Raw genomic sequence first — 26,686 nt, forward strand, 5'->3', positions numbered from 1 at the left:
ACATTCTGAAGGTAGGAAGGCATTCCAACATCTAGGATGCAGGTTAAGGATCTGCTTACGTTTGAGCGGCTACATAACTGCCCTAGAATATTGTTGTGTCCTGGTATAGATATGGCATCTTTGAATATCTGACTACAGGATGCATAATATAGAAAATACTAACCCTTACTCCCTAAATAGGGCTGAAGATTTCAAAAAGATGTTTACATGCAGCATCTTGAAACATTTGCTAACATGATACTAATGATATTGTCTGATCTTATATTCCAACCAATCATAAGAAGAGCTGACCACCAAGAGGATGGGCCTGTCTGGTAATTAGACACTTATTGCATCACATCCAGCCGTTCCTTGAAGGAGGTATCACTTTAAACCTCATGGCTAGGCAGTTCGTTCCATACTCCCTCCACCCTTTGTGTAAAGACCTAACTCCTGTTCTGTGCTTTACATGGACTTCTACATAGCTTCCACTTGTCTCTTCTGGATCAAGTTTCATTTTTCATTTTAAAGACTTTGTCAGTGTTTGGGTTTATAATCTATTAAACATGGGACAATGTAATGTCAAAGAAGTTTTTTTTTTTAAATGATGAAACGAGAGCCTTGTTCCGATTTATTGAAAGCCTAGGTCTTAAGTGCAGAAAAACTAAAAGTGTCAATATAAATCTTAAACCTGCACAACCAGTCTGATCTTAAAACCACAAATGTTCCAGGGATCATTGCAAAACATTTTGTACTTTTGCTTTGTTAATCAAAATCATCACAAAAGCCACAGTTAAGATACTGTACTTCTGTTAAATAAGAAGTGACATCACACTTAGGAATAATTTAATAAAAGTAGCTTTATTATAAAAAGGAAACCATACATATTATACAATGACTACAATAATCATGTCCCTTATTACATGAATGGTTTATTTTTTGGACTCAGAAGCCTGACACACATAACAGTTGTTCTTCTCTGCAAAATGTATATTTTGGGGGGTTTGCTTTCTATTAATCTGTACATTAATCTTTTTGCTTCTCTTGATCTTCTATAATCTGTACATATTACTGATACGTGTACATCCTGCACAGAGCGTATAATTGAAAAACATTTAACAAGTACTTTTCAACCATGCAAGCCTTGAACCTGAGCCAAAATTATCATGTGATGTACGTGGATCACCTTTTAAAAAAGGTCTTAAACAGCAGAATAGTCCACACATCTCTCATAAAAACTTATATGCATACAGAATTGTTGGAGGTTTCGTGTGGGTATTTTGCACTTTGTTCGTTTCTGTTAAAGCATTCCTTTCATCTAGCAGTTCAGAGCACTGTTGAGCGTGGGTCAGTCTCTCATCTAGTAAACGATTTTTTTTTCTGTTAACTATGTTGGCAAAGGCCCTTTCCAAAACCCTGATGATGGCATTCCTCAGCAATATTTGTGCAGATAGTATGATTTATATATTCCCTGTAATCAGCCCATAACTTCTAAACTGCTTACAAGCTTTGTCCTGCATCTGATGGCAATATCTAAATTGTTTTGCTCTTCCATTAAGCTGGTATCTTCTACCCACAACTCAGCTCTTCTGCTGCATTGAGGAAATTGCCTGGTTTGGGATGTGGCCTGTTTCTCATGTATTATCTGCTGCTGCTTTTCATCAGTGCAAAACAAACATGCTATTGTCACACTTTAGTTGTCCCAAAGAATTATGGATTTTAATAATTGATCACATTTTAAATATATAGCAACATAAATAGTATTTTACCAGTAGTCAAGCTACTTTTTACATTTAGCATTTGTTCTGTTAGGTAAGCACTATATTAATTATATATTTAAAGGCATAAAATCGAAATGTAACAGCTATCAAAAACTGATGTGGTAAAACAGATGTACAATGAAAAGCTCCATAGCAACAAAACGCAACTTCTATTTTGTTTGCTGTTGGTGTTGCCAGGATATATTAAACAGGTTCAGCACTCCCTTAGCATTTGGTGGGACTTCCAAACGACGGGGCTTCTTTACTCCGAAACGAAAATAAAATGAGCAACCAAGATATTATCACCTTAAACATCGGAGGGCAGAAATGTACAACCTTTGTGTCCACTCTCAGAAAACACCCCGACACTAGGTTGGCACGCATGTTGGACGGAGGGGACCCAGAGTTCAGAGTAATTAACGGGCAGGTCTTTGTGGACAGAGATGGGAGTTTGTTCAAATACATACTGGACTATATGAGAACTCATCACATCTCTCTGCCACCGGACTTCGTTGACTATGAAGGTTTGATCAGAGAAGCCGAGTTCTATGAAGTCCGAGACCTGGCGGAGATCCTCAGCAAAGACGGCGGCCGTCAGAGGATGGAGATTCTAGAAGTTCGGTTTTCTGTGCAGGAGACGCACAGCTTCTTCAGAATTTTCTGTTCTCACTGCAGCACCGTAGAAATGCTGGCTTCGAGGATATCTGTGTTTGCTGAGCAACCCACCCTGACCTGGAATTACGCTTATCAGCCCCAAAAGCCAATGGTGTTGGTGCCGCTACAAAGGCCTTCCCACCACGATCTGGTGTTTCACTGTGGAACAAGCTTCTCCGCCAGCGAGGAGTTCGCGGCAAGGTAATGAATAATACACAAACCACTCTGGATGACACAACGGCATGATGCAAACCTCAGAAATAACTTCACATCGAGCTCTAACCACACAGAAATACATAAAGCAAAATCGCTGTAGTACATGTTACTGTATGTAGCAGTCTGACGAGAGCTGTGAAATACTGTAAACGCTCCTTCGCGTCTTCATTTTAAAAGTAAAAACTCATAGTGAAGCTAGATGACTCAACATTCTTCTTCGTAACAATAGCAAATCTATTAAAGATGGATAAAACCCCTGTCGACGGTTATTTTACATTTAATTGTTACATATTTAAACGTCACTTAACACTGCACACAGCACACATACCACTATTAATGCGACGTTCTGTTTCAGGTACGTTACTATTAAGCCCGACGAAAGGAAGCTGATAAACGGCACCAATATTCTGGGTTTACTTGTGGACCTGCTGCTCAAGGAGGGATTCCGGCTCATAAGCACAAGGACAGTGTCGACTGAAGAAAAAATCGAGTGTTTCACTCTCGAAAGACGCACAACGCCACAGATATTGACTGTACGCGACGGCTATCCTGCAGAACAGATTTCTCACCAAAGCAAGCATGGCAAGCTCCTCCGGAAGAAATGAAGCCGAAAATAACGAAAGAATGTAAAGGCCTGGTTTGTCCTTTGAAATTGAATGTCATACTGTGCATATAAAAAGAGTACATCAGTAAAATAAGGGAAAAAATGAAAATGTAATCGCCCAGAAAAAAAACGCTTTTAATACATTAAGAAGTTACACACCAATTTCCTCAGAAAGCGGCAGTCCTGTAAAAATAAGATTGGAAAACTTTGGAAGTTACCCTGAAGGTGGCGATGCTGCGTTGTCTACGTCCTCCAGTTACTTTAATTTTGCTTAATTCAAAGTAAATAAGTGGATGAAACATTCTAGAAGCTTACAGTTGTACATTTCGCGATCCCCGCAACATTTATTGAAGTCTTTGTAGATTTTGTGAATTGGGTTTAGTAAAGATTTTAACACCGATTCCAAGGCGAAAATACCTCACGACGGATATTAAAGATGCCCCAAATGCATTTGGTCCAATCCCTTTCAAAAGCGTGAAATTCCAAAATGGATTAAATGTTTTGGATAATTGCATCCGAATTTTCCTGACGACAAAAGGGCACCTTAAAACGCTATTGAAACCGCTCTTCCCTTCAAAAAAGCTGCACAGAAACTAGTCTAGTATATATTGCATACATGCTACTCACCATGAGCAGCAGCTGACGTAATTACACTGTAAGAACAGTTAGTTGTATTTCCGTTTCTATTACAATCAATTTAATTAGCTTTGCTTTTAAAATAGCTTAGAAAATTATACTGAAAATCAGAACACTAAAACGTCTCCATTTCACATAAGGTGCTCCCCTCAGTGCACAACAAGATAATTTAATAATCCCCGTCAATTAAGTTCCTGTTAGAATCTGGCTTCCCCCGAGAGAATACATTTTACTGAATGGTACATAGTAGTGTTCTAACCCGTCTTCTCTCACTCTAATAAACTCACAACTCCGAAGTCATCTTTTCACTTGTTTGCGAGGTTATTTAGCGCATATAATGTACAACTTCATACGCGCGCACACATCTAAATACGTGAGCGGGTTCAGCAAATTTAAATATTATGTGTCTGTTTTATCCTCCTGCACCTAGTTCCATGACACCAGGCAGATTGCAAGTCGCATGAAATAAGGTGAATATATTTAAACCCTACAAAATGCCCCCATATTCAGAAAATATCAACCCATTATCCTGGCTAGGCTAAACCAACAGTTTGGATTTCAAGATCGTTTGCAGTGTATCTGCAAAACTGAACAAAGCAGATTTAATAAATAGTGGGTACTGTAATATCTCAGTAGTTTTGACTTTTATACCATAAAATAGCCTTTATTTCTTGCAATGCTACATCTCCCAGATATCTATTGAAAGTTCATAGTTCACAATTTGAAGAATACCACTCAAGAATTCTAATATCCCTGCTGTATGAAGGTCTCCAACATCTGGACCAAATTAAATCATGAAAGCTGATGAACTGACAATTCAGAAGTAACAAGTGGCAAAAAAATCAAAAGTATACCGTAAATAAAAATATTTTAGGATTTAACACAATATTAAATGTTTCTAAAGATTAGAAGAGCAGGAAAGTGTGCAAAAGGATTTAAAAATAGAAATTAGAGCTTAAATGACCCATGGAGAATCTAACTATTCAAACTGCCTAGTCAGCAAATCTTTCAACAAGGTACAGTCCAAGCCAGTTTAAAGTGCAAAAATTAGAAAGAAGGGAAGTTGTTTCAACTAGACAAATATTGGCCTGGATGAATTTTATCATTCATTGAGGAAGGAGATACAGTTTACACCTGGAGGTCTCCCACTCTGCTGTTAACTGTGTAGTTAAGTGGGATCCGGACACGCATTTTGGCTCTTTAGTATTAAAAGCTCATTTGAAAGCACAGAAAGTCATATTGGGCAAAAGCAAAAATGTTTTTCAACATCTATGAAGAATAAAAGGCACAAAATGAAATGTTTTCATGGGCACAGGTTATATACTGCACAAAGTTAAATCCTTGAAACTTCTTTGGGAGGAAATTTACAAAAATTAGATTTTTAAGAAGTTTTAGACAAGGCTTTTGGAAAATGTAGGTATTTAGCACCAATGTAATTTACCTACAATAAATGATTTTACACACTGCATCAGTGTGCAATGAAAAAACAAAGGTAGGTATTTGCAATTCAAGTACCTCAACCTGCAATGAATTCAAAATAAGTAAAAATCTCCTTACTGAACAAAACATGCAATATTCAAAATGGATTTATTTAGAATTCAAATATATACCCATATAAACAGTCCAAAGAATGATTATAGAGTTACATACTGGTGAACCCAACATGAATTCAAAAAGGGAAATAAAAATCATTTCAAGTGACAAATTCTAGATTATCAAATCACTTGGGAAGGCAAAAAATAATTCCTGCAAGATCTTCTAAAGGTAAGTGTCGATCTAAAAATAACCGGTTGTATTGCTACCTCTGCAGGCCGAAACCTAGGCCTATATCCAGCTGAGTAACTTGCTACCAACCCATTAAAAGGGATAATTAGAAGCACGTGAGTTTAAAGTAAATCACAGCATTACTGATACAAAAAATTACAGGAAACTTATTTAAATCTATGAAGTTTAATGCTTACAAGTTCATTTCAAAGAGAAAATTACTAAACTTTCTAAACTATAAACAGACATCTGCACTAAAATAACACAGTATATAACATTTGAGGTATGATTTCGCATATTAAACAGTAAATTAAAATTTACATTTTTTCACATGGAGTACAAGACAGACATAAAAAAACATGGAACTCCATGATTTCAGGAAACCCCAACAATGACTACTGGAAATACACCTTGAATACATTTTTAGAAAGCTTCCTGAATATATTACCTTCCCAGGAAAATCCTGAACTTATGTGAATTACCTTATACATTATATTGCATTAGGTGACTGTTCTGACAACAAGAGGTAGTTTTATCATGCACATGTTCAATTTTGTTGGAGCAATTCTGAATTGAAAAAGCCAATGACTTAAACTAAGTGATAACAAGCCAAGTAAAATGTTAGAAAAGGCATGAAAAGGTGCACCAAGTTTTACTTACAGTTTCCATAACAATCTTAGGTTTTCCAGGTTATGAAAATAAAATCTCATCCACAACTGGCTTCTTCGTGATGACAAATGAACAATCTTACTTCAGCAGCACGATCAATACTGGAGAGATATGAAGTGGTTTAACTCCAATATTTACGTGCTGCTAAAGCATGGCTGCCATTATAAACGTTATGCTATTTTTCACCGAAGTCCGATTTCCAGCATTTCCAAAGCTGCTTTGCATAACCTTTGCATATTTCCAGTATGGCTGGAGCTCAGATCCTTGTGTTTTTGCAGCAGCACAGTATGGCTTGCATCTCCGTACAACCAACAAACCATTATGTGCTGCTACAACACAGCAAGGTTTTTAACAAGCCTTCAAGGGGGACGAGATATTGAGGTCTGTAAATGTAAACAGAAGAAAAAAAAATTAATACAAGGTGAATATTCTAAACCTTCACATACAACACAAGTTATAAAGTTACACACGCTTGCAAAACAGTAAGTTTGTAGATTGCAAACCTTTCAACACCTTAAAAACAATCCTTTCATTTAGTGCTATCCATGTATTATCAAAACAAGTTCTGAGAATCTAAATGTATTTTACTAATAACTATGTACATAAAAAAATCTAAGCCATGTACAGACAATGCAACCTTTAAACCAAAATAACACACACTTAACTTCAACAGTTAATATGCTTGTTCACAACACTTCATGTTTTGAAAGCTCACATGTAACACGATGCATTCTTAAGTATAATACTCTGAAGGTCAATCATGTGATTAGGTCAAATGTCTAGTGTAATTCCAGTAATGACTAACGTAGAATGACAGGGAAAAATTAAACTATTCTTATTGCAGAAATTTAATAACACTAATAACTGTATTGCCATTACATCTAAATAAAGAAAACACCCATCTCAGGTAGTAATTGTAATGAGACTAAAGAGAACAATGTAGGTAGGTTTTAAAATGCAATTATCCATTTAAAAACATCACACACACGAACTTACATTTAAATGTGTTAAATTAAGAAGATAAAGTATGCTTATTGTAAGACCTAACTAGCAAATTAGGAAACAGCTGCATCTTTTCAAGAATTGGAGTTTTTGCTTTTTTGTGGGCTGAGTAATGATTAATACTATCCTGCATGACAAACATTTCCCAGGTTGCTAAAGAAGCTTTTACACGATCACTGCTCAACCATCCTAAAATAGAAAAGGTTTGCTGAAAATAAAAGAAACAAAATGAATGTGGTAATTAAACTGGAATGATTAGGAATCCTAGTTAATACAAAATATTACAATCTAAACATAACCATTAACACTGAAAACTAAAAGGAAAGCTCTTATGTCCATTTTATGCAACTGATATTTTATAAACGACAAACAATTTGCATTATTCCTATATATTGTCAGGGTCACAAGCTTCTATGCTGAATTATCTGAAATTAGCAGATTAATTAGAACTATGGAGGAGTATCTAACAAAAAAGTAAGATAAAAACCTGTGAAGGAAGATATCCGCAATAGTCAAGTACAGGCTAAGAAAGAGGCCTACACTCTATGGCCACCCTCTAACTGTTGGCTGCCTAATGCCACTTATTCAAAAACATCTCCAATATTAACGGCCCCACGCCCCCACTAAAAAATCACAATCAGATGTGAAACAAATGCTTCAGAAAAAAAAGTCATCACTTCCTCTAAAAACACATGCCATGTTTTGGCTGTTAATTTTAAAAGCAGCTATACATTTGTTTCTGTGCAGCATAAGTTTTCTAAACACCTAAATATTAAATAGTCAAAAGAAAATTCTGATCCACTGAGGAATGTTAAAATCAGAAAATTGGGAAATTATTTCTCTGCAAACTAACAGAACACAGGTAAGCCCACTTTTAACATTTAGCAAAGAAGCTTCGAGTCATTTTTTTAAAAAAGCAAATAATGCTTCTGCAAAACTTCAAAAATATAGTTTATACATTCAAACTATTTTATTTTCATTTCGTTGATTTTTTAAAAAGTTATAAAATAAATGTAATCAATCAAGGTTTCACCAATTAGAAACCAAAAGCCTTTACTGAAATGCATGTAAAAGTTTCTGAAGGATATATATGCACCTTTAAAAAATTAATAAATGAGTTTTGCTAAAATGTAACTTCTAAGAATTTAAACAAGTTAACCATGGTATGAATCAATTTATTCCAAATAATTCTACAAAAAAACAGATTTTTACATTTCTGTTTAGATACAAGAGATGGAGAATGTGAATAAATTTGATGAAATGTTAATCTCTGAATTTGGGCATTTATACATTAGGATAACCCATCCTCCACTATCCTCAACAAAAATCTTCCATTTAAAATGCAGAACATGGATTACTGCCAGGAACAATATCCTATTAAAGTCTATAAACTTCATCTTTTAAAACTCCAATAACATTACCTTTGTTGCTATGAATTAATGTTATATTAATCTAAATACCTAGATCAATTAACCAACAAAAGTAAAAAAAAAAACAGTACCATTAAACAGATTTTATCAAAAACCATCACATACTATTTTCACATTGGAAATTGTAAGAAAACATGGATTAAGCAAGTGCTGCCATTGAATGGGTTTCCTGAGCTGCATTAAAAAAGGATAGCATGCCTGCCTTTCTCCCTTTTGCCATTTTGTATTTCTTGCCTTTGACATTCATTGCATACATGACCTTGATCTCTGAACTTTAAAAGGTTCTTTATGGCATTGGTACTATGAACATGTCACAAAGTGTCTTCAGTAACTGTGGCAAATTAAGAAAATTGAGGAAGTGCTCATTTTCCATCACAAAATATCATTACCAAGGAATAATGATGCTATCTTCCCAAATTAAAAACTACCCACTATTTCTAGCACTTTTTCAAATATTACTTATAAAAAAATCAAAATAACTTGATCCACTAATGAATTTCATAAAGAATGAGAACAAATCTGCAGTAGAACATACCTGCTAAAGCTGTATTCTACCATTAAACTACAGTTTAGTTTTACTCAAGTTTAGAAATTTTCTGTGAATTAAAATGATGACAAAATGTTAACTAAGCAAGATGGTAAATTTGGATTTTTTAATTTAGAAAATGAGGCAAATCTTCTCCTGGCATTTGTCCAGTAAGCAACATGAGATTTAAAAAATACCTAATTTGTTAATAGATTTACAATTGAGACTACAGAGAAGAGTACCAATGGCTTCAGGTGATTTGGCTCTTGTTGCTTCTCTCTGCATGGCTCAGCGACAATTAGGAGCAATCGGTTGAGAAGATTTTTGTGGTAGAAGCTCATGCTTCTCCAAGTGTGAGCCATTGAATCTTAATACAACTGAAGGGAGAATAATGAAAGCATTAGAAATGGAAATCACAAAAGAACTGGTAGACTTGATTTCATAGTGCAAAGAAACAAAAGTCGCACTAATTCATTAGAAAATACAAATCTTAACTGCTGTAAACAGAGGGTAAAAAACACTACCCTGTCTTTGGAAACCTTATCTAAACGCAACATAGATCCTTAAAATATAAAAGCAATTTTAAGCAGTCAAATACCTTCTGAAAAAAGTAAATCTTGGTATACCTTTGCTCAGAACAAACTACCAGTAGTTCTCATTCCTTAACAAGGAAATGAATTTTTGAAAATAACTGATGATTTTCTAAACACTGATGCTTAGCACATCAACAAATGAGAGAACCTTATTCGTGTCTTTCAAACACTTAGTTTGCCATGTCATTAATGCAAATATTTACAGTACTACATGTCCAGCATTTAAAGAAATATTCCAATTGTAAAATCTATTAACTCAGAATACATATAATGTATAGAACAAGGGACAAAGGTCATTCTTATCGAGGTGCTTTAGGCTAATTTGAAGCACTGCAGAAAAAAAGCAAAGAAAATTAACATTAAGCAGTGGCTTTGCAGTCAGAGTATTTGAGTCAAACTCCACAGATTGATCAAGGCAATAATGGCTCATTGAGAGTTTCAGTCCAATAAAGAATACCTCATGCAAGGTTTTACAAAGGCCCATCGCATTTTCTCCGAGTATGTCGAACAGATTTGCTCACCTTGTTTTTCTCAGGTCAAAACAGCGTTTTCATGTTCTCTCCAGGATTTTCTGTAAAATAAAAAAAGCACACAAGCTAAGTGCTACGTAAAAGACATCTGATTCTTAACCTGAAATATGGAACATTAGAATCTCTTCCAAAGATTAAGATTATATTTCTCCTACACAGAACTGAAAAGTACAAGCCTCCATTTATTTAAAAAAACTAAAATGAATTTGAATGGCTCAATTGATAAAAATCTGTATTTTATGCCATTAACATACAAAAAACCTACAGATGTGACAGACACCCATCACATCTCATCAACAAAAAATAAAATACAGTACTTTAGTATTATTTTGATTAATCCCTATAGTGAAAAATGTCTGAATACTTGGATCTATATGACAGCATGTGAACCTGGTGGCAAGTTGTAATATACTTCAAGAAGTCCAATAGCTATTGCATTCAGCTCACATTTAATCCTAAGCATTTCAATTGTTTCACTGTGGCTTATCTGTTCATTACTGATCACATTAGCATTTCAGAAGTTAGCCTAATACATGCAAGACTTTCTGCTTCTTGGTTAAAACCCACTAGCTTCAAAAAATAAATGACTATTGTACTCTAGTGGCTCAAATACAGCGATCATACCTTTTTTTTCACAGAAAAACTGCCATACCATTTTTTAATTAATGCAATATATGGCTTCTAAAAATATGCTATTTACCGTAAGAAAAAAATAAGTCATGAATTTGTGGGTGTTAAGCCTACAAAAGTTTCACTACTGTAATAGCGCCTCTCACAATGCAATGAATCATGCACCCTCAAATCTTCAGCCAAGTCAAACATTCTCAAAATGAATTTCAAATTTAAATAAAAATATTACAACTAGGCATAATAAAATCAGTTCATAGGAGCACATCGATCTGGAAGGATGTGTAAATTTTCAGCTTTTACTTTAGATGCAACCACAGCAAAAGGTTCATGACTTAAAAAAATCACTCACACCCCCCCCAAATTTAAATATATATTTTTTAGATTTACCTACTGTGATTAAGATTCCCCAAGCATTAGCTGAATTCTTGTTTTTTTGGAAAAAGCTAGTCTACAACAGCAACCAAAAAAGTTATTTTGATTTCACACTGATAGAAAAGTCTGGAGGCTCTAAAAACACTATGTGAGAAATAAAATTTAACATTACACTACGAAAACCTTTAAAGCAAAGAGCTGCAGCACAGTTTTTAATGATTAGTTCTAACAAATGTTTACATTACACAATACATGAAGCTAATTCAGACTATTTACAAGTACATAATTAGGAAACACACCGAAGTGGAGTCAGTAAAATGAGTGTTGACTGCACGAGAAAGGATACTCAAGAATAAAAAAGGAGCTCATTTCCTGTAACTTCATCTGCAGATAAAAATCTATCCATTTTGACTGAAAGATTAATCCTCATGCATTGAACAACGAGAAACATTGTTTCTTAAATAACTTCATTTCTTTATGGAAGGAAATTACCTTTTATTTTTAAGTACTTATGAAAAAAAGTTGAAAATTAGATTAACTGAAACATCAGTGGTTATCAGTCAACTGTATTTAATGATTTTAGTTTCCAAACACTGGTAGGCTATTTTATCCATCAATTGTTAACACTGAAATTTCCTCCTTTGGATTTAATAAGCTAAAAAACAGAAATAAAATATTAACGTGAAGCTCAAATAATAATGTATTTTACTGCACACAAAAAGATAGTGCTATGTGTATATAAATGTCAGTTTTAAAACTTAAAATTACTCGTCATCTTTGATGCTTGATTTTAAAACTAAGTGTATTTCTCCAAAAAGGGAACCAGCACAACAGTTAGTACTCACACCTGTTTTCATTATGCATAGCATTTGTAAAAATCACAGTGAAAAGCATTTGTAGTACACTGCTAATCATTTTGATTTTCTGAAATGCAGTTATGGACTACAGTTGTTATCTGCCGAACTCATACTAGTAGTAATATTTACTGCAGATTAGTCATAGTTACGTGGGATGTCTTTCTTGAACCTAGTATTACTTATCTAGTTTCACTGTAAAGCAGAATATTAAATGATAGTAAAAATGAAAATTCAACTTTCTACAAATTTGGTATATTCTTAAAGAAATTAAGCACAAGAATTCTGGAAAACAAACCAAATGTTTGGGAACACCATTTACCACACTTTATTCTACTCCATGGAGTAAGAAGATCTATCATGACAATATAATTAAAAACACATTACAAAATAAGTGAAAACATTAAATCTTAATATTTGTTTAAACGATTAAAATGTAAGTCTTTCAAGTAAAACTGTAAAATTAAAACAGCCTTAATTTAAAATCCCCACTAAAACAGTGTGCTCAGTTTCACACACCATACTTTAAAATTCTAAATTACACTAACACCCAATTAGACAAGCTAACTATTCTTCAATTGTCAAAACTAATTTTTCACATAAAGGCTTAAAATTGTAAACAGGAAGCCAAGAGAGGAAAAATAATGCCGTTTTAATTTTGGTTAGAGACCAGCTTCTTGAACATTGTTTCCTTTGACATCAGAAAAAAAGCATAACTAGACTACACATACTGACAAGTCCAAGTTAGAGGTCCTAGATATTAATTTTATTCCTCTTACCTTGAATTTCGGCTACAAAAACATTACAGCACGTACTGTACACATCAAGTACCACGTCTATCCACCAGCTGTGCCAGCTGTCTGTTTACAGATAACTTTTACACTGCAATCAGTCAGCTTCACCTGATCCTTCTGCACTGATACTTGAATTTGGGCTCTTGTGAGTTTAAAGTTTCATTTCTGCATTTCACAAACTCCGAGAGGGAAAAAGTGAAGAAGAAAAAAACAAATTCACCGAAACCCTAAATACACTTTCATTAGAAAAATATCACTTTCTAACTCTTCATTATTTTAGTAAAACATTACCTTCACACATTAAAAAAAAACAAATGAGGAAAAGATGCCCAATAAACAGTTATTTAAAAACATTTTAAGAATGTTTTTCCCTGTACATACTATACTAGCCATGAACAGAAATCCCTGGACCAAAAACTATAATCTGAGGGATTTTTGAGGTTGCCATTTTTAAGAGAAAGAGCAGAATCCCCCCAGCTGCTCACTGTGTCCCAACACAAAACAGGATCATTTTATTGAGAAACTTACCCTTATTAGGCTGTAAATAACTGTCACAGTCACCATGATGCTCTGTCACAGACCAAGGCACTCCCTAACCTATATAAATTAGAGACAACACCACAGAACTATTTGGCCATTTCCAGGAGTGGCTTCCTTTTAGATAGAAAAGGCAGAGAAACAAAAGACTCACCATGGCCCTTTTTTTTTTCAAGAGACTAGTGCAGCCGAAGAATTCCTTGTTCCACATTTCTATTAAAAAACAGGGATCAAAAAGGTGTTCATAATAGGATGCATAATTTCCAGACTAGGACAAATTTACACCAGATTAAACGGCAAGAGAAACAAATACATCTATCATCTTTTTTAACTGTTCTTGCACGTTTGATACTCCATTCAAGAGGCTTTTAAACAACAGGGTTAAAATATTCTTGACATTAAGAGTTACTTAAGGGTGCAGGAGACGAAAATAACCTGAGAGCCTTGTTTTTCTATTAAACAATATCCTCATACAAACTGACAGCTCATGTCCCTCCATACGTGAAGCCGACATTGCAATGATCATTTTTGTTGCATTAATCGACAGACCAGACCTTAATATTTTTAACCATGTATTAAACCACTTAAAGGGTTAAACTTTAAAAAAAACTGATATTAAAAACTACTCACCACCAGAATTAACAGGAATACATTCCATATGACATGAATATGCAACAGCAAACCAAATTATAAGAGATCTTAATAGCGAGCACAATCATTTAAGTGAAAAGAAATTGTGCCCACCCCATGTTGGGAATCTACAATCTGATGTTCATAACGTATTGAAACTTGAAATTGAGGGTTTGTGTGATAATACTGTAATTCTGACCGTGGGTTAAGCTTCTCAACATTTTCATTTTGTACTGCTTTAGAGATGACTGTACTTTTACATTACATCACAATATAAATGAGATTATTCTGGCCAAAAATTGTCTTAAGTTACTCAAAAAATGAAAAAAAGCTTAAAGACAAGTTTTATGTTTGAAACTTCACATTTCAAAACCGACTCCTCTGAATAAGTATAAAACTAAAAAAAATCATGTTTTCCAAACTGACAACATAAATGTTTCAGTGTATGTGTACACACATACAGTCAGGGAGTGTGAACACTGAACAGATTCATCACTAGCAACCACTTACAACAAAAAATAAATTAAAGTACAAATAAATGTGATTAAATAAAATTTAGAAATTACAATATCATAAAAAATTCAGAGGCTCTGAAAATACAATTAAATTTTCAAAAATGTATACTTGTGTATCATTGCCCTAAAAGCAGTTTTTTAACTGCAAAAAAAATGCTCTCTCCAACTCCCACTGTAATCGATCTTAACACCTGTCAGGTAAAACTATTTTTTACTATCATCTATACATACAGTGACATTTACTTGGACAAACAGTCCGATATTTATGTACACACAAACCTAGAAAAACAAGTTTTCGGTTACTGTAACCGGAGGCGCAACTTTACTACTCTTTATTCTCCAAAGAATTATCAAAATGCCTCTTTTTGTACATCAGAAAATTAACAATGGCAAGACTCAGCACGGAAAACAGGAGAAAGTTATTAAAATTAACTTCAGAAAGATGCTCCCTGTGGTTATGCAAAGTTTATGTAATGGTTAACACTTAAAAAGGCTGTAGGTACTGTAGGTTGTTCCATTCCAGTAGAATGGCACACTATAATAGTATGCTTAGTATTTTTTTATTAAGATGTTAAAGCAAGTCTCAATATGTAGCCTACTAAACAAGTACATTAATCAGTATTGCTGATGTGAAAATAAAAGCAACCTTTTGTAATAATTTTGAGGGACTAAAATAAAACAAACTTGCCCAGGTGGCATTTATAATCTTTTCTGTTGCATGGATATGAGCATGTATGCATTGTATACATGTACAAATCACTGCATTTCTTAATATTAAACATACTGAAGGAAAAAAACTTCATTAGGCCAAACAGTTTGCTCACAATTCTCCAGATCTGGAAATATCAAGCCACCCATCACTTTGTTACACACTGAAGATCAAAGGAATAAAACTTTCTTGCTGCTTGGTGTGAAAGTAGTCACTGAATAAACTCTAGAAAACAACCTGAAACCCTACAGAAAAAAGTATTCATTTCACACAGTACTTTATACTCTAGTATGAAACTAACGTATTAAAAGCTGAAATGCCAATCCAATCAACATTTCCTTAAACTTGTTTGTTTTCATAGGCACAAATTAAATTACAGATGAAAGATTCATGTTCCATATTTCCTCATAAAATCATTCTGTACAATGCTGAACTATTTAACAATGATCCTTATTCCACATTTGGGCATCCTGAACAAAGTACACTTCTTCAGTCTCTCCCCACTGAATCTCTCCCCCTAGTCTGTTGATTTGTCACTTCCACTTTACTCCTCAAAACACACTTTTTCAACAAATCCACTACAGACTACCTTCTGGATTTGCCAGCATCTGAACATCTAAGCCTGAAAAGCCAACAGTTTTCTATACCAGATTAGGCTGATTCACTCTGCATTATGGGGCAGGATTAGATAGCAAATATAAAATATCCATTAGAAATGAGTGTTAAACCCAAAGTGGTATAAATATTCCACTACAGATTAAAACAAAAAAAATGGTCATGCTTTCAATTAGAAGGGGCCTATTGTGTTCCTTGTAAAATAAAAATAATTGTCCTTATAGCAGACGACAAGGAACTCTCCACATAAATACATACGTCAGGTTACAAACACCCCCTCTTGTAATATTTCAATTGCAATAAAATTCTTGCATAAGAATAGTTTGATTAACAAAATATCATGACTATTGCCAAACAGTCTATAAAAATGTGAATATCTACAAGCAAGGCAGTTAATTATTAATCAACAAAAATTAAAAGATAGAAACTACAATTGCACAGGGTCACATTACAGACAAAAAACATTAAGTACTCATTTACACTTTCAAAAAAGAAGCCATTTTTGTCTTCTTTTTCTTAACTCCCCATGCAAACTAGCAATGAATGACGTAGGGAGCTCATTATGTACAGTAGAGTCAGTGCTTCTAGGATACTGCAGGACAGAGTGGGTTGTATGCTAATGAAAAAAAGGCATAAACTACATTTTGGATCCCGTTTTACAGCTAAAGACAGTTTCCTAGCCGAAATTAACTATGCCTGCTGACCTGTCGGCGGATCATTCTTAAATTCTGACGACCTTCTCAATGAAAAAATGCAAGGGAAATTCCCTTTTTGTAGGCTTGGGAGGCTAAATGACACAAAAGGGAGATTCCCTTTTAAGTAAAAAAAATCACTATATGCAGCAAATACCAACTGGGTTGATTAAGATTTGATTTCAACCCACCGTATCGCATTTAAAATATGAAAATATCAATTTTAAACTGCTATGTTGACGCAAGTATAATTTATTTTAACGCACGTTAGAAAAGCATATTACAATAAAGGGTCAACGGGGCATTTTTAACTAAAGCTTTCCCGTCGTGAAGATATGGCAAAAAATCTCCAGGCATCCAGCAAGTGCGACTGAACAATCAAACAACACAAATCTTTGAAATCTGCATCCAAGTGCCGCCGTTAAACTCAACCTCTACTCGTTCAAAGCACTTGTTTGATAAAGCCCGGTTTCTTTCCAAAATCCTGCTAAAAGCGAGCAAATAAAATAAAACTTTTGCCCAAATGTACGACAATACTTTCAAAATTCTGAGCTGACAAAATCAAGGCAATGCTTCAAAACAGTGGAAGGATTCGAGTATTAAATGGGACATTTGCACTGGTTTCAGATAACCGACTACCGAGAGTAAAAAAAAAACAGTCCTACTACATTTATACCCACACATCTGGACATCAGCTTTCATCAGCCAGGAGCACCGAGGGGGAAAAAGGTGAGACGCCAGGCCGAGGACCTGACAGGTCAAGATACTTGATTACTAAAACCCGTATAATTTCTTTTGAGGTTAAAGAAAAGGTTACCACAAGGGGTGCTGAGGCGAAGATTAGAAAAAGCACAGTCAACTAACTCCCGGCTCTGGCTACAGGAACCTATTTTATGTCCACAACGAGAAATAAATGAGTATACCACATCAGTGTTAAGCCACAGCTCGGCTGCTGCAGGATCCCGTTATTAAATTGTTGAACAAGCAAAGCATTTCAGCTTCGCTGCGTTCAGACAGCCCCGGCGGTGCGAATTTCTCAAGGAGGGGCTGGGACGAGGGACCGTGCCGGCTAACTTCTCGAATTCTAGCACATTTCCATCCAACAGCCTCCGCCTGATGCAAGCGCAGGGTCTTCACGCAGATCTCGGCGATCACACGCCAGCAGCCCAGTAACCTGCCACTGCCCGCAAAACGTGCTGTCCGCGGCTCAGCGCCGAGCAGACACGCAGAAATACAAGAAGCCTACAAGTCAGATCTATCTGCGAGTTACCGATGGCCAATTCCGTCGTTCCTTTGCTAGCTAGACATTAGCCAGTTGTGAAATAACTCTGGCATTCATGCCCGCTTTGTATATTGACAGAGTCAGCAAGTTTACGTGGGCAGAATAGCCGAGCTATAAACTGCAAGACAGGTTAATTGTTGCAAAGTTGCGAGAACGCTTCTGCCTGTACGTCGGCCGAAAGAGGGGGGAAACACACCGATCCAAAGAAAGGTTTGCCTGATTTCCCGACTCCCCCCCACCCCCCACCCCCCATCATCTCACAACTGACATTTTTCGCTACTGCGTCCAGCCCACAGGCACCACTAATAAAAAGATCAGCAAATTTTCAGTGAGCCCCAGTGTAAGTAAACACGAGAGGGTCAGGGCGAGAATCTATCGCCACGCCGTGACAACCGATATTGACAAGTCGAAAACACTAAGTATCGAGATGACATGACAGAACACCACCCGAAAGTGGTGAACTACCAACACGCCGGGCGCAATTACTGTAATAATGCGAATTTGTAGGAGTGGGTGACACATCACGATAATTACGGCTGCGTAAAATTGCAGGCAGCAGCACCAAGGTTCTTTATATTAAGTAAATGGAAGACGGGCGAGGGGAAAAAAAAAAGGGCGATCTTGTCTTTTTCGAGTAGAGCCGATCAGAAATGCACCGAGAGAGAAGTGCAGGCAAATTCAACATTCACGGTCCAGTTAAAACGCAAAACGCTTGAAACGTCCGTTTTCAAAACTGGGGATTGTAGCAGCTGATTACAATAATTTGCACTCCAGATGGAAACACAAGGTACGCGCCGAAAAGATAAAGGAAATCGGAATTTTCATAGAAGAGGAAAAAAAAAACAAGAGCATGACACCCACCTTAACACGGAGGATAAAAAGTTCCCTTTCCAAACCGGAGGATCCATCAGCTTATTCACAACAAAGGTATTATTCTCCCCAAAGATGTCAGAAAAAAGCGCGAATATGTCTTTGGCAATCATCTTCATATTCTCCACGTAAAAGCCTAAAATACCATAATATTCGCACAAAAGCGGCTGCTTTCTTATGATCGACAGCCCGATATTGATGTTGCCCTCCTGTACAAGTCTCGCCGACTGTACCGATTTCTAATCCTCGCTCCCGCTCAAATTTACCGTTAAAAATAGACCCAAATCGCAGAAAACTCGGGCGTAAAACCACCTAGCCCACTCTCCAGCCCCCCAAATAATTTTTGAATTTTTTTTAGTATTTTTAGGGAAGGCCAATTATTTTTTACGATTTTTTGAAAAAATGACGATTTCCACAGCCGAAGACGAGTCAGAACCCCTTTCTTCTTTCCAACGTTTCTCCTGCCTCCTTAATCACCCCTGCGGTCCGTCTCCCCCACTCTCACGGCTGCCCGCCGCCTCCCTTGGACTTCCCGTATTTTTTGCCGATTTTTCTGGCATTTTTCGAGCCTTTTAAAGAAGTAAAAACGCTATTTTTTCCGATTCTGCGTCTTCCCCCCTCCCTTCCTCCCTCTCTGCCCGATGCTGCTGTACTCGAAAATGGCGCCGAAAGCCCGGCTGCTCATTCAAATTCGTTAGGGCCGCCCCCCCTCCGCCCATGGGCATGCCGGGAACGATCTCCGGGCCGCGGATTGGAGCAGCGCGCGGCGCTCTCTCTCCGACTGGGCTCGCGGCCCACGCACCCGGCCGCTCTCCGCGCGGGGGGAGGGGGGGCGGCTTAACCCTTTCGCTGCGGCCGGCTCCGCTCTCGCTCAGAAAACAGGAAAAATAAAACGAACATGTTGTCCACCGATAAGACTGTACAGGCAAGCCGGAGGCGATCTGATAGCCCCACAAATGCTTATTTAAGCAACAGCCAAAACAAAAACAAAAAAAGAGAAGTCTTCAATGACGTTCCCATACGCGAATTACCTACATGTTTTTTTTTTTTCGTTTTGGAAAGGGGTGGCACATAAATGAACACAAACATACCGCTATTTTTTCCCCAATAAAAATCGTCGTTTTAAGCAAGACCAAACACATACAAAATGGGTTGTATGAAACCCATTATTATACGGGTTTTAATGGGGGGTGGCGACGACAGTATGTTTTATCATTACCACATTGATGAGCTCTTAATAAGCACGTTACCATTCATTTTTTTTCCGTTTCCCTACACCACATGCTCAATCTTCAACCCCACCTTTTTTTTTGAAAGAAATAATCCGTTTTTAACCGACATTTTCGCCGTTAAGGTCACCGTTTTGTGCGTTTGCTCACTACTACACAGATCTCTTAGCCTTTTTGGCGAACAAAAAATATTGACACAGATGTGCGACTCTCCGGCGTGTGCGTCTTAAAAAACTATCGAAACCACTCCTCTCCCCCCGAAACTCGGGGTTATTTGCCGTGATCACCCTCGGTGTGATACGGACGGGCTGATACGGACCAGGCACAACCGTCGAAAGCCCCTTCACTGCGAGAGAGGAGGCTGACGGCTCTCGACATGAAGATGAACTTGAACGGACACAGCACACCCCACAGTTACTTCACTGGGGTATGATGGAGGAGGGTGAAAAGGCTGCCCTTAAGACAGCTGGCTCACTGACAGCGCTTGTGTCAGTCTAGCGACCACAGCACATGCCTGGAGCTTTTTCTCAAACTAAAGGCACTAGGATGCTGAATGCAGCCTCCCCTCCCCACACACCAACATACAGACAGCAGGGACAGGTTGCCTTCTTCACCCGGCCCAGATTAAGGCCGGAGAGGTGTGACCGACTGTGGCATTCATTTAAAATGTCGGTCCTTGGTCCCCCCACCCCCCCATTTTTTTTAAAAAGTGACCAGAAAATATAAATTGTGGGTACGACGGGGACTCAGGTGCTCACACACGGTCAATATTCTTAATACAAGAATTCATTTTTAGGCTATTTCTAACCTTCACACACACACACAAAAGTGACCTAAAAACTGACCTTAGCAAACTCAACGAGTACGACGCGGCTTGATCTCAAGCAAATTAAGGAGGCATTAAAAGGCCACACTGGCAGAGAATTTAAATTCGGTTTGTAAAAAAAATAAATAAAGAATGGTCCCCTCTGAAATTCCTCTGCGGCGTCCAGTGACACAGACAGGGTCAAGTCGGCAGTGGTGCGCAGACTTTCGGACCGGCTTTCGGGACACAGTGATAAGACTTTGAGATTCTGTCGCCCGAAGAGATCCAAGTTTTTTTGTTTTGTTTTGGCAGAAGCAATAGTTGAATATACTGTCGTGCAAGGTGCTTAGACTGTAGTATCTCGGCGCGCTGAGCGACCTCATTGAGTCGGAGTGTCTTCGTACAACCACATTAGCATCCCAAAGCCGCTTAAAACGAAGTGGGAGATGTCGCAAAGAAAAAACAGTATCTGATCAACACCAATTTTTACCCCGGACGACCTCATTACGTAAAGTGGATTTCATAACTACACAATGCCTATAATAAGAGGAGGATTCCTCTCGAAGAAATAGTACAATATTCAATTTGTTTTACTCAGCTTGGCAAATCAATCAGAAATCGGAAAACTAGGGGCAGTATATTGTCATGAAAGGCAGATCTTTCCATTTCTCAAATTGTTCTGTGACTCTTTCAGAGTTGCCTCAGTTACTGTATAAGTCACCTCTGATCTACAGCACGAAAACTGCCGGTTCTAATACAAAACTTGGAGAAATGCTTAAACTCAGAACAAGCCCCTGCATGGTTCATTTTCAGGGTACATCCTTTTGTGTCTAATCAGACCACTCACTATATCTTTCAGGTCGCCCATCCCATCCTTCTCCTACAGAATTTAATATGGCATTAAGAAACACTTCCAAACTATTTCCCTGAAACCTGCCGGCAGGTTTCGGTTTGCAGAATTGATTAGGCATCTGCAAGCAGGCATCTTCTGTGTCTGACGCACCGATCATGACTCAGAGAGGTCCCCACAAATATACACAGCTCCATCTCAGAAGCATTTAAGAATATTCCGTTATATTGTGCGCGTAGGTGACAGAGACCATGTAGCACCTGAGCACTAATGGAAATGTCTATTTCTCAATAGTTAATACAAATATATTTTTAGAATTATTTATGACAATAAATATTACTCCAGAGATTAGAAGTAAAAGGGATTTATTTTATTACAGTCTTCAAATAAAATCTCTGATGTGCACATGTAAAAACGAGGTGTGAATAACATACCTTTTATGTGTTACTCTAGTTTCGGTGTATTTGTAATATATTTGACCTAATCTACAACTTGTGAATACATGAAACGCACACTCAAAAAAAAATGCAGATATACTTTACAACTACAGATCATGAACATGCAAGACTTTGTTCTGAGCAGTATTCAAAATTCCCACATACTGTATTGAGTGTACAGTACATGAAGGCACCCCTGCATGCACATTTAAATCAGACATCTGCATATGGAAAAAGTCTGTGATAAGAAAACAGTTAACAGAAGGCAAACTGAAGCTTTTCTGTAATGCAAGGCTGCCGTTTTAAAAAAAAAGACACTTGCAGAGTCCAGGCAAATAATTTATTACTAATATAGTGCAAACAGCAAAGAATAATGAAGAATAATGAACATCTAATATTGTTTCTTGGTTGCTGAAGTTATTTGTCTCAGAAGTGTACAGATTGTGCATATCAGCAATACTCTAATTTGTGCCCAATTCCAGAACTGACTGGCGATTTTGTTCGAAAGCTGCCCAGTAAGTGAACCTTGTAAAGCTGGTCTATACCAAAATGTTTCCAAACATTACTGTACCAGTACTCGCCAAATGTCCCACATAACCTCTGCATTGAAACACTGCTTCCGAACAGCACCTTTGTCCATTTTTATACTCTTCCGTGTTCTCTTTTGTGGGATCCACACCTGAAGAAATGAAAGGGTCAAAGTGGCCCTGATGAAACCCATTGTGTACAACAGCATTTCTATAGAACGTGAGCAAACTGCCTCATTTGTCCTTCTCTGTACAGAACTTCATGCATTATCTTCCTATTGATAACTTCCTTTTTTCATATTTATGCCTTTTTTTACATTGTTTTTAAATACACTTCATCAGAGAGGGTGAAATATTGGAAGCTACAAATTAATCTTTTCCACCAACCACGTGTAACAAAATACATACATCTTTTCCCAAGACACTTGAGCTGTTCTCTTTTTTCTCCCCAAAATGACCCTGACTGAAGATTCACCCAATGCACCCGGAAAAGGCTACCCACCTATAATGACACCCGTCTTTATCGGCATTTCCTTCACCCAGAACACGGGTGGGCAATGGAGGCTCTGGTGGGCCCGTGTGCTTAGGTTTTCTGGAAGGAGTCCCAGCACATGAAGAGTTAGAAGCTGTTCATTTGGTCTGTGCACACAGACCTTCTGGGACCAGGCCTGCCCAGCCCTGAACTCCAACACCCAGTGGCCTGGAGAGCTGTTTTACAGTATGCAGGGGGAAGAGAGTGCAATGATGTGGCACTGAACAACTAGCTGTTAACACTCACTTGCCCTGAAAGTCCCATTTGATAAATGCAATCCCCGCATCTTCTTAATGAAAAACAGCATTCAAGCTTCTACAGAAATAGCAACATTTCTATTTGGTCGGTAATGGTCAAAGCGGAGCCGTGGCAGCCCAGACGGCAAGGGCGTCTAGCTCCTGTCTGGAAGGTCCTGGGTTCAACCCCAGCGCAAGCTACATCGCTTGTCCCTACCCAAGTCCTTCCAGACGGCTCCCAGGTCCGATCAGCCTGCTTTCCAAATGCGTACTGGGGGTTAACCCTTCCGGGGGTAATAGGCCGGCCGGAGCGTGATGCGGACCACATCTCCTCCACCTGCCGTGTCAGATGGGCAAGAAAAGTGGTGGCCCTTGCCCCCCCATTCCCCCATGGGCCTTGAGGGCCTGCAAAGGGACCTAGAAGAAGAATGGTCACAGCAAAAATTGCCTTTAAACTCCACACTCTGACAGTAGGCGGTTTGGTTTCAGAATGGTCCTCTGAAGACTGGTTGAGCCTCACCCTACATCAGTTAACAAGGCACTGACCAGGTGTCTGCAGAACTGGACGGTTATTGTCCTTGTGTTGACATTAGTGAATCTGCCGTTGCTGCCGAGGACACAGAACGCTCAAAGAAACAATTGGCTCCACAACACACCTCTTGGAGGACACGTGATTCGCTACAGTTCTCCTTGGTCAGCCAGTACTTGTGATCAAAAAACAGGTTCAAAAGGAAATGGAGATAACAGACTAGAATATGAAAGGGAAAGTCGAAAGCTTATTTTTCATAAAGATGTACTTGTCGGCAGCATGAATGTGTTCCAGCCTGTAATATTAATGAGAAGGCCGAGACACAGCTGGTTTATGAGTTCTCATTATCGGAAAATGGAACTTTAGGATACAGTGGCTAAAGTTTGCAATGATATCCAATATGAGATTTTGTTCAGCTACAATTGCCACTAAAGGAAGAGGAATACTCTATTAACTCATTCAGAAAGACATACTTGCAAGACAGCTTCATTGAGTTAAAACCGGTTCTATCTTAACATCAAACATTCTATCTTCAGCAATGAACATCCATAAGAGCAGTGAACTATGCAGAGTGAGGTGTGAATTTCCATGCTGGACAAATGTGCTCAAAGTGGATGATTTCTTTACAACAGAACTGTAGACCAAACGCCTTCAGCAAAACTGACAAAGAATTCAAAAAAGGGAGAAAATGAGAAAACGGCAGCATCACCTCCCAGACGATCTTAAAGTATTCGGTTAATAAAGCCACAGAAAATCACAGCTTCAAAACACTAATATTAAAATAATGGTTTGTGAGCTGCAGTATAATTGTAATCGTCCTCAAATAATGCTCGGGTGTTATGGGTCTGACATAGGCCTGACAATAAAAATGTCATGTCATGTGTGTGACATTTTAAAGTGAAGTTGCTCAATGAGATAAAGACAACTTGGCAGAGGGCTGGGGTATGTCTTGTAAAAAATACTTACCACTGTCCTACTGCAGAGCCACAGCTCTTCACAGAATGCACGGTACTATTTATCTGAAAAATTCCTCCCGATTCGTGGCCTTACAGAACAGCCAGGGCAGTGACAAAACAATGTGCACTAGTTACACTTGCAAACACAGCGTGGCGTTTCACTCTGCTGCAGGCAAATAACACTAGAATGAGCCTGCAGACAAAAACAGTCATTTGTGTCTCGCACAAGAACAGAGGCGCTACAATGCTCTCACTGTATTATACACTGCACAATACACTTCAAGACAAGAGGAGTAAAAAAACAAAATGAGTTACGTCAACTTGTAGAAAACTCATGAAGTGTAATAAAGGCATCTGCAACTCCTCTGGAAAGTCTACTTAATTCTGAGTTTCAAAAATAAAGTTTTTTTTCATATCATTGTTCACAATTAATTACCGTATTGTATGCTTGGTTAAGAAAGCTGCTACATCAGTGCAAGGCTTGCATGATTTCTATTCCCCAAGAAAATAACGGTCCACCTTAACTGCCACACACTAGAAAAAAAGATCCACTTTAATACAGTAATATGGCCCAATTAATAATTTACCTAGGTTGGTAAAGGAAAACCAGCAAAACAAAACCATCCAAAATAATCAATTTAAAGAATTTAGCTTACCGATAGCACACAAATTTTTTACAAGAAAGCCTTTTCAGTTTTTTCTCAGTTTCTAGAAAGGTCAAGCACACATCCACACACACACACACACACAAAACAGGAAAAGTAAAAAAGAAGTTCTGAAACCATTAAGACTTTTGTTTTTTGATAGGTCTTGTTTATCCTTTAATTTAATTTTTGAATCACAAAACCAGTTCGGCCTGCCAATGGCTTCTTTAGAAACCTTCTAGAAAAAAGCAATTAGGAGCCTCACACAAAATTATATTTCAGTAGAAAAGTTCTGCGGACTTGAATAAAAGACATAGAAAAGGCACAGAACACTGCATTGTTTGCTGGGCCTGTGATGACAATATCTACAATAGCTAAAAAGAAAAACAGCACTGTGTTTACAGATCTACGTGATTGTACAGGAAACATGGCAGGGAGATTGTTGTTTTACTGTTATTAGGTAAGCAAAAGATGACCAACTGGAAAATGACACAGGGACCAAGAAGTGCACACATGGCGGTCATCTCATCTGATATCTGAAAATATTTAAACATTTCAGCCTAAGACCTCTTTGCAGTAATACAGTTCAATTCAAAACAAGGCCCAACGATACGTTTAATTCCCAGTGGCTATCCTAACAAACCTCTAAAGTCACTTTCCTAAATTTCCTCCATCACTCCGTAAAGGGCCCTAAAATCTCAGGAAGGCAACTTGTATTACAAACCTAAAACAAATGACGAAGACAGTTAGGGTCCTGGAGCTACTGTATAACTAGAGGTTTGTGGATTTAAATCCCTGCTGTTGTATCCTTGAAGAAGATCTCACCCCGGTTGTTCCAGTAAAATGTGTAAACAGGTGCAAATATGAGGGGCCTTGCATAAGAGCTTCAACCAACTAATATAGTAATATCTGCATCAAAGAAGGTACCTCCCTCTGCTATTAAGTAATGAGAAATAACTACTTTCAGAATATTCTGTACAGCCACGTCAAAAAATGTGGAAATTAGAATGAAAATTAACTAAATCCAAACATTTTTGTTAAGTAAAAGCATTAATGCTATTTATTAACTCGGTAACCA

General features: G+C 37.5%; 1 protein-coding gene and 1 long non-coding RNA gene across 3 annotated transcripts; one reads left to right on the forward strand and one right to left on the reverse strand.

Annotated features, from left to right (window-relative positions):
- Window positions 1-1,838: 1,838 nt before the first annotated feature.
- Window positions 1,839-4,474, forward strand: LOC102685011 (putative potassium channel regulatory protein). The gene is made up of 2 exons (XM_006639268.3): window positions 1,839-2,594; window positions 2,965-4,474. Exons 1-2 carry the CDS (start codon window positions 2,023-2,025, stop codon window positions 3,212-3,214), a joined length of 822 nt encoding a protein of 273 aa, XP_006639331.1. The 5' UTR covers window positions 1,839-2,022; the 3' UTR covers window positions 3,215-4,474.
- A 2,160-nt stretch (window positions 4,475-6,634) lies between these two features.
- LOC107079473 (uncharacterized) lies at window positions 6,635-19,505 on the reverse strand. 2 transcript variants are annotated; one of them, XR_001480415.2, is made up of 3 exons: window positions 18,855-19,505; window positions 10,355-10,404; window positions 6,635-6,665 (listed from the first exon to the last, which is right to left on the reverse strand). It is a non-coding gene; the product is annotated as an uncharacterized lncRNA (long non-coding RNA). The 2 variants fall into 2 exon arrangements; XR_001480416.2 differs by lacking the exon at window positions 6,635-6,665 and adding an exon at window positions 8,852-9,617.
- Window positions 19,506-26,686: the final 7,181 nt, after the last annotated feature.

The sequence above is a fragment of the Lepisosteus oculatus genome, chromosome 15 (assembly GCF_040954835.1).
Source record: "Lepisosteus oculatus isolate fLepOcu1 chromosome 15, fLepOcu1.hap2, whole genome shotgun sequence".
NCBI classification, from domain to species: Eukaryota; Metazoa; Chordata; class Actinopteri; order Semionotiformes; family Lepisosteidae; genus Lepisosteus; species Lepisosteus oculatus.

What these genes read in the sequence shown, in the direction of transcription:
- LOC102685011 (XM_006639268.3), top strand. Translation starts at nt 2,023, where the DNA reads ATGAGCAACCAAGATATTATCACCTTAAACATCGGAGGGCAGAAATGT. An exon ending in AGCGAGGAGTTCGCGGCAAG is followed by an intron (nt 2,595 to 2,964) that starts GTAATGAATAAT and finishes GTTCTGTTTCAG; the next exon opens with GTACGTTACTATTAAGCCCG.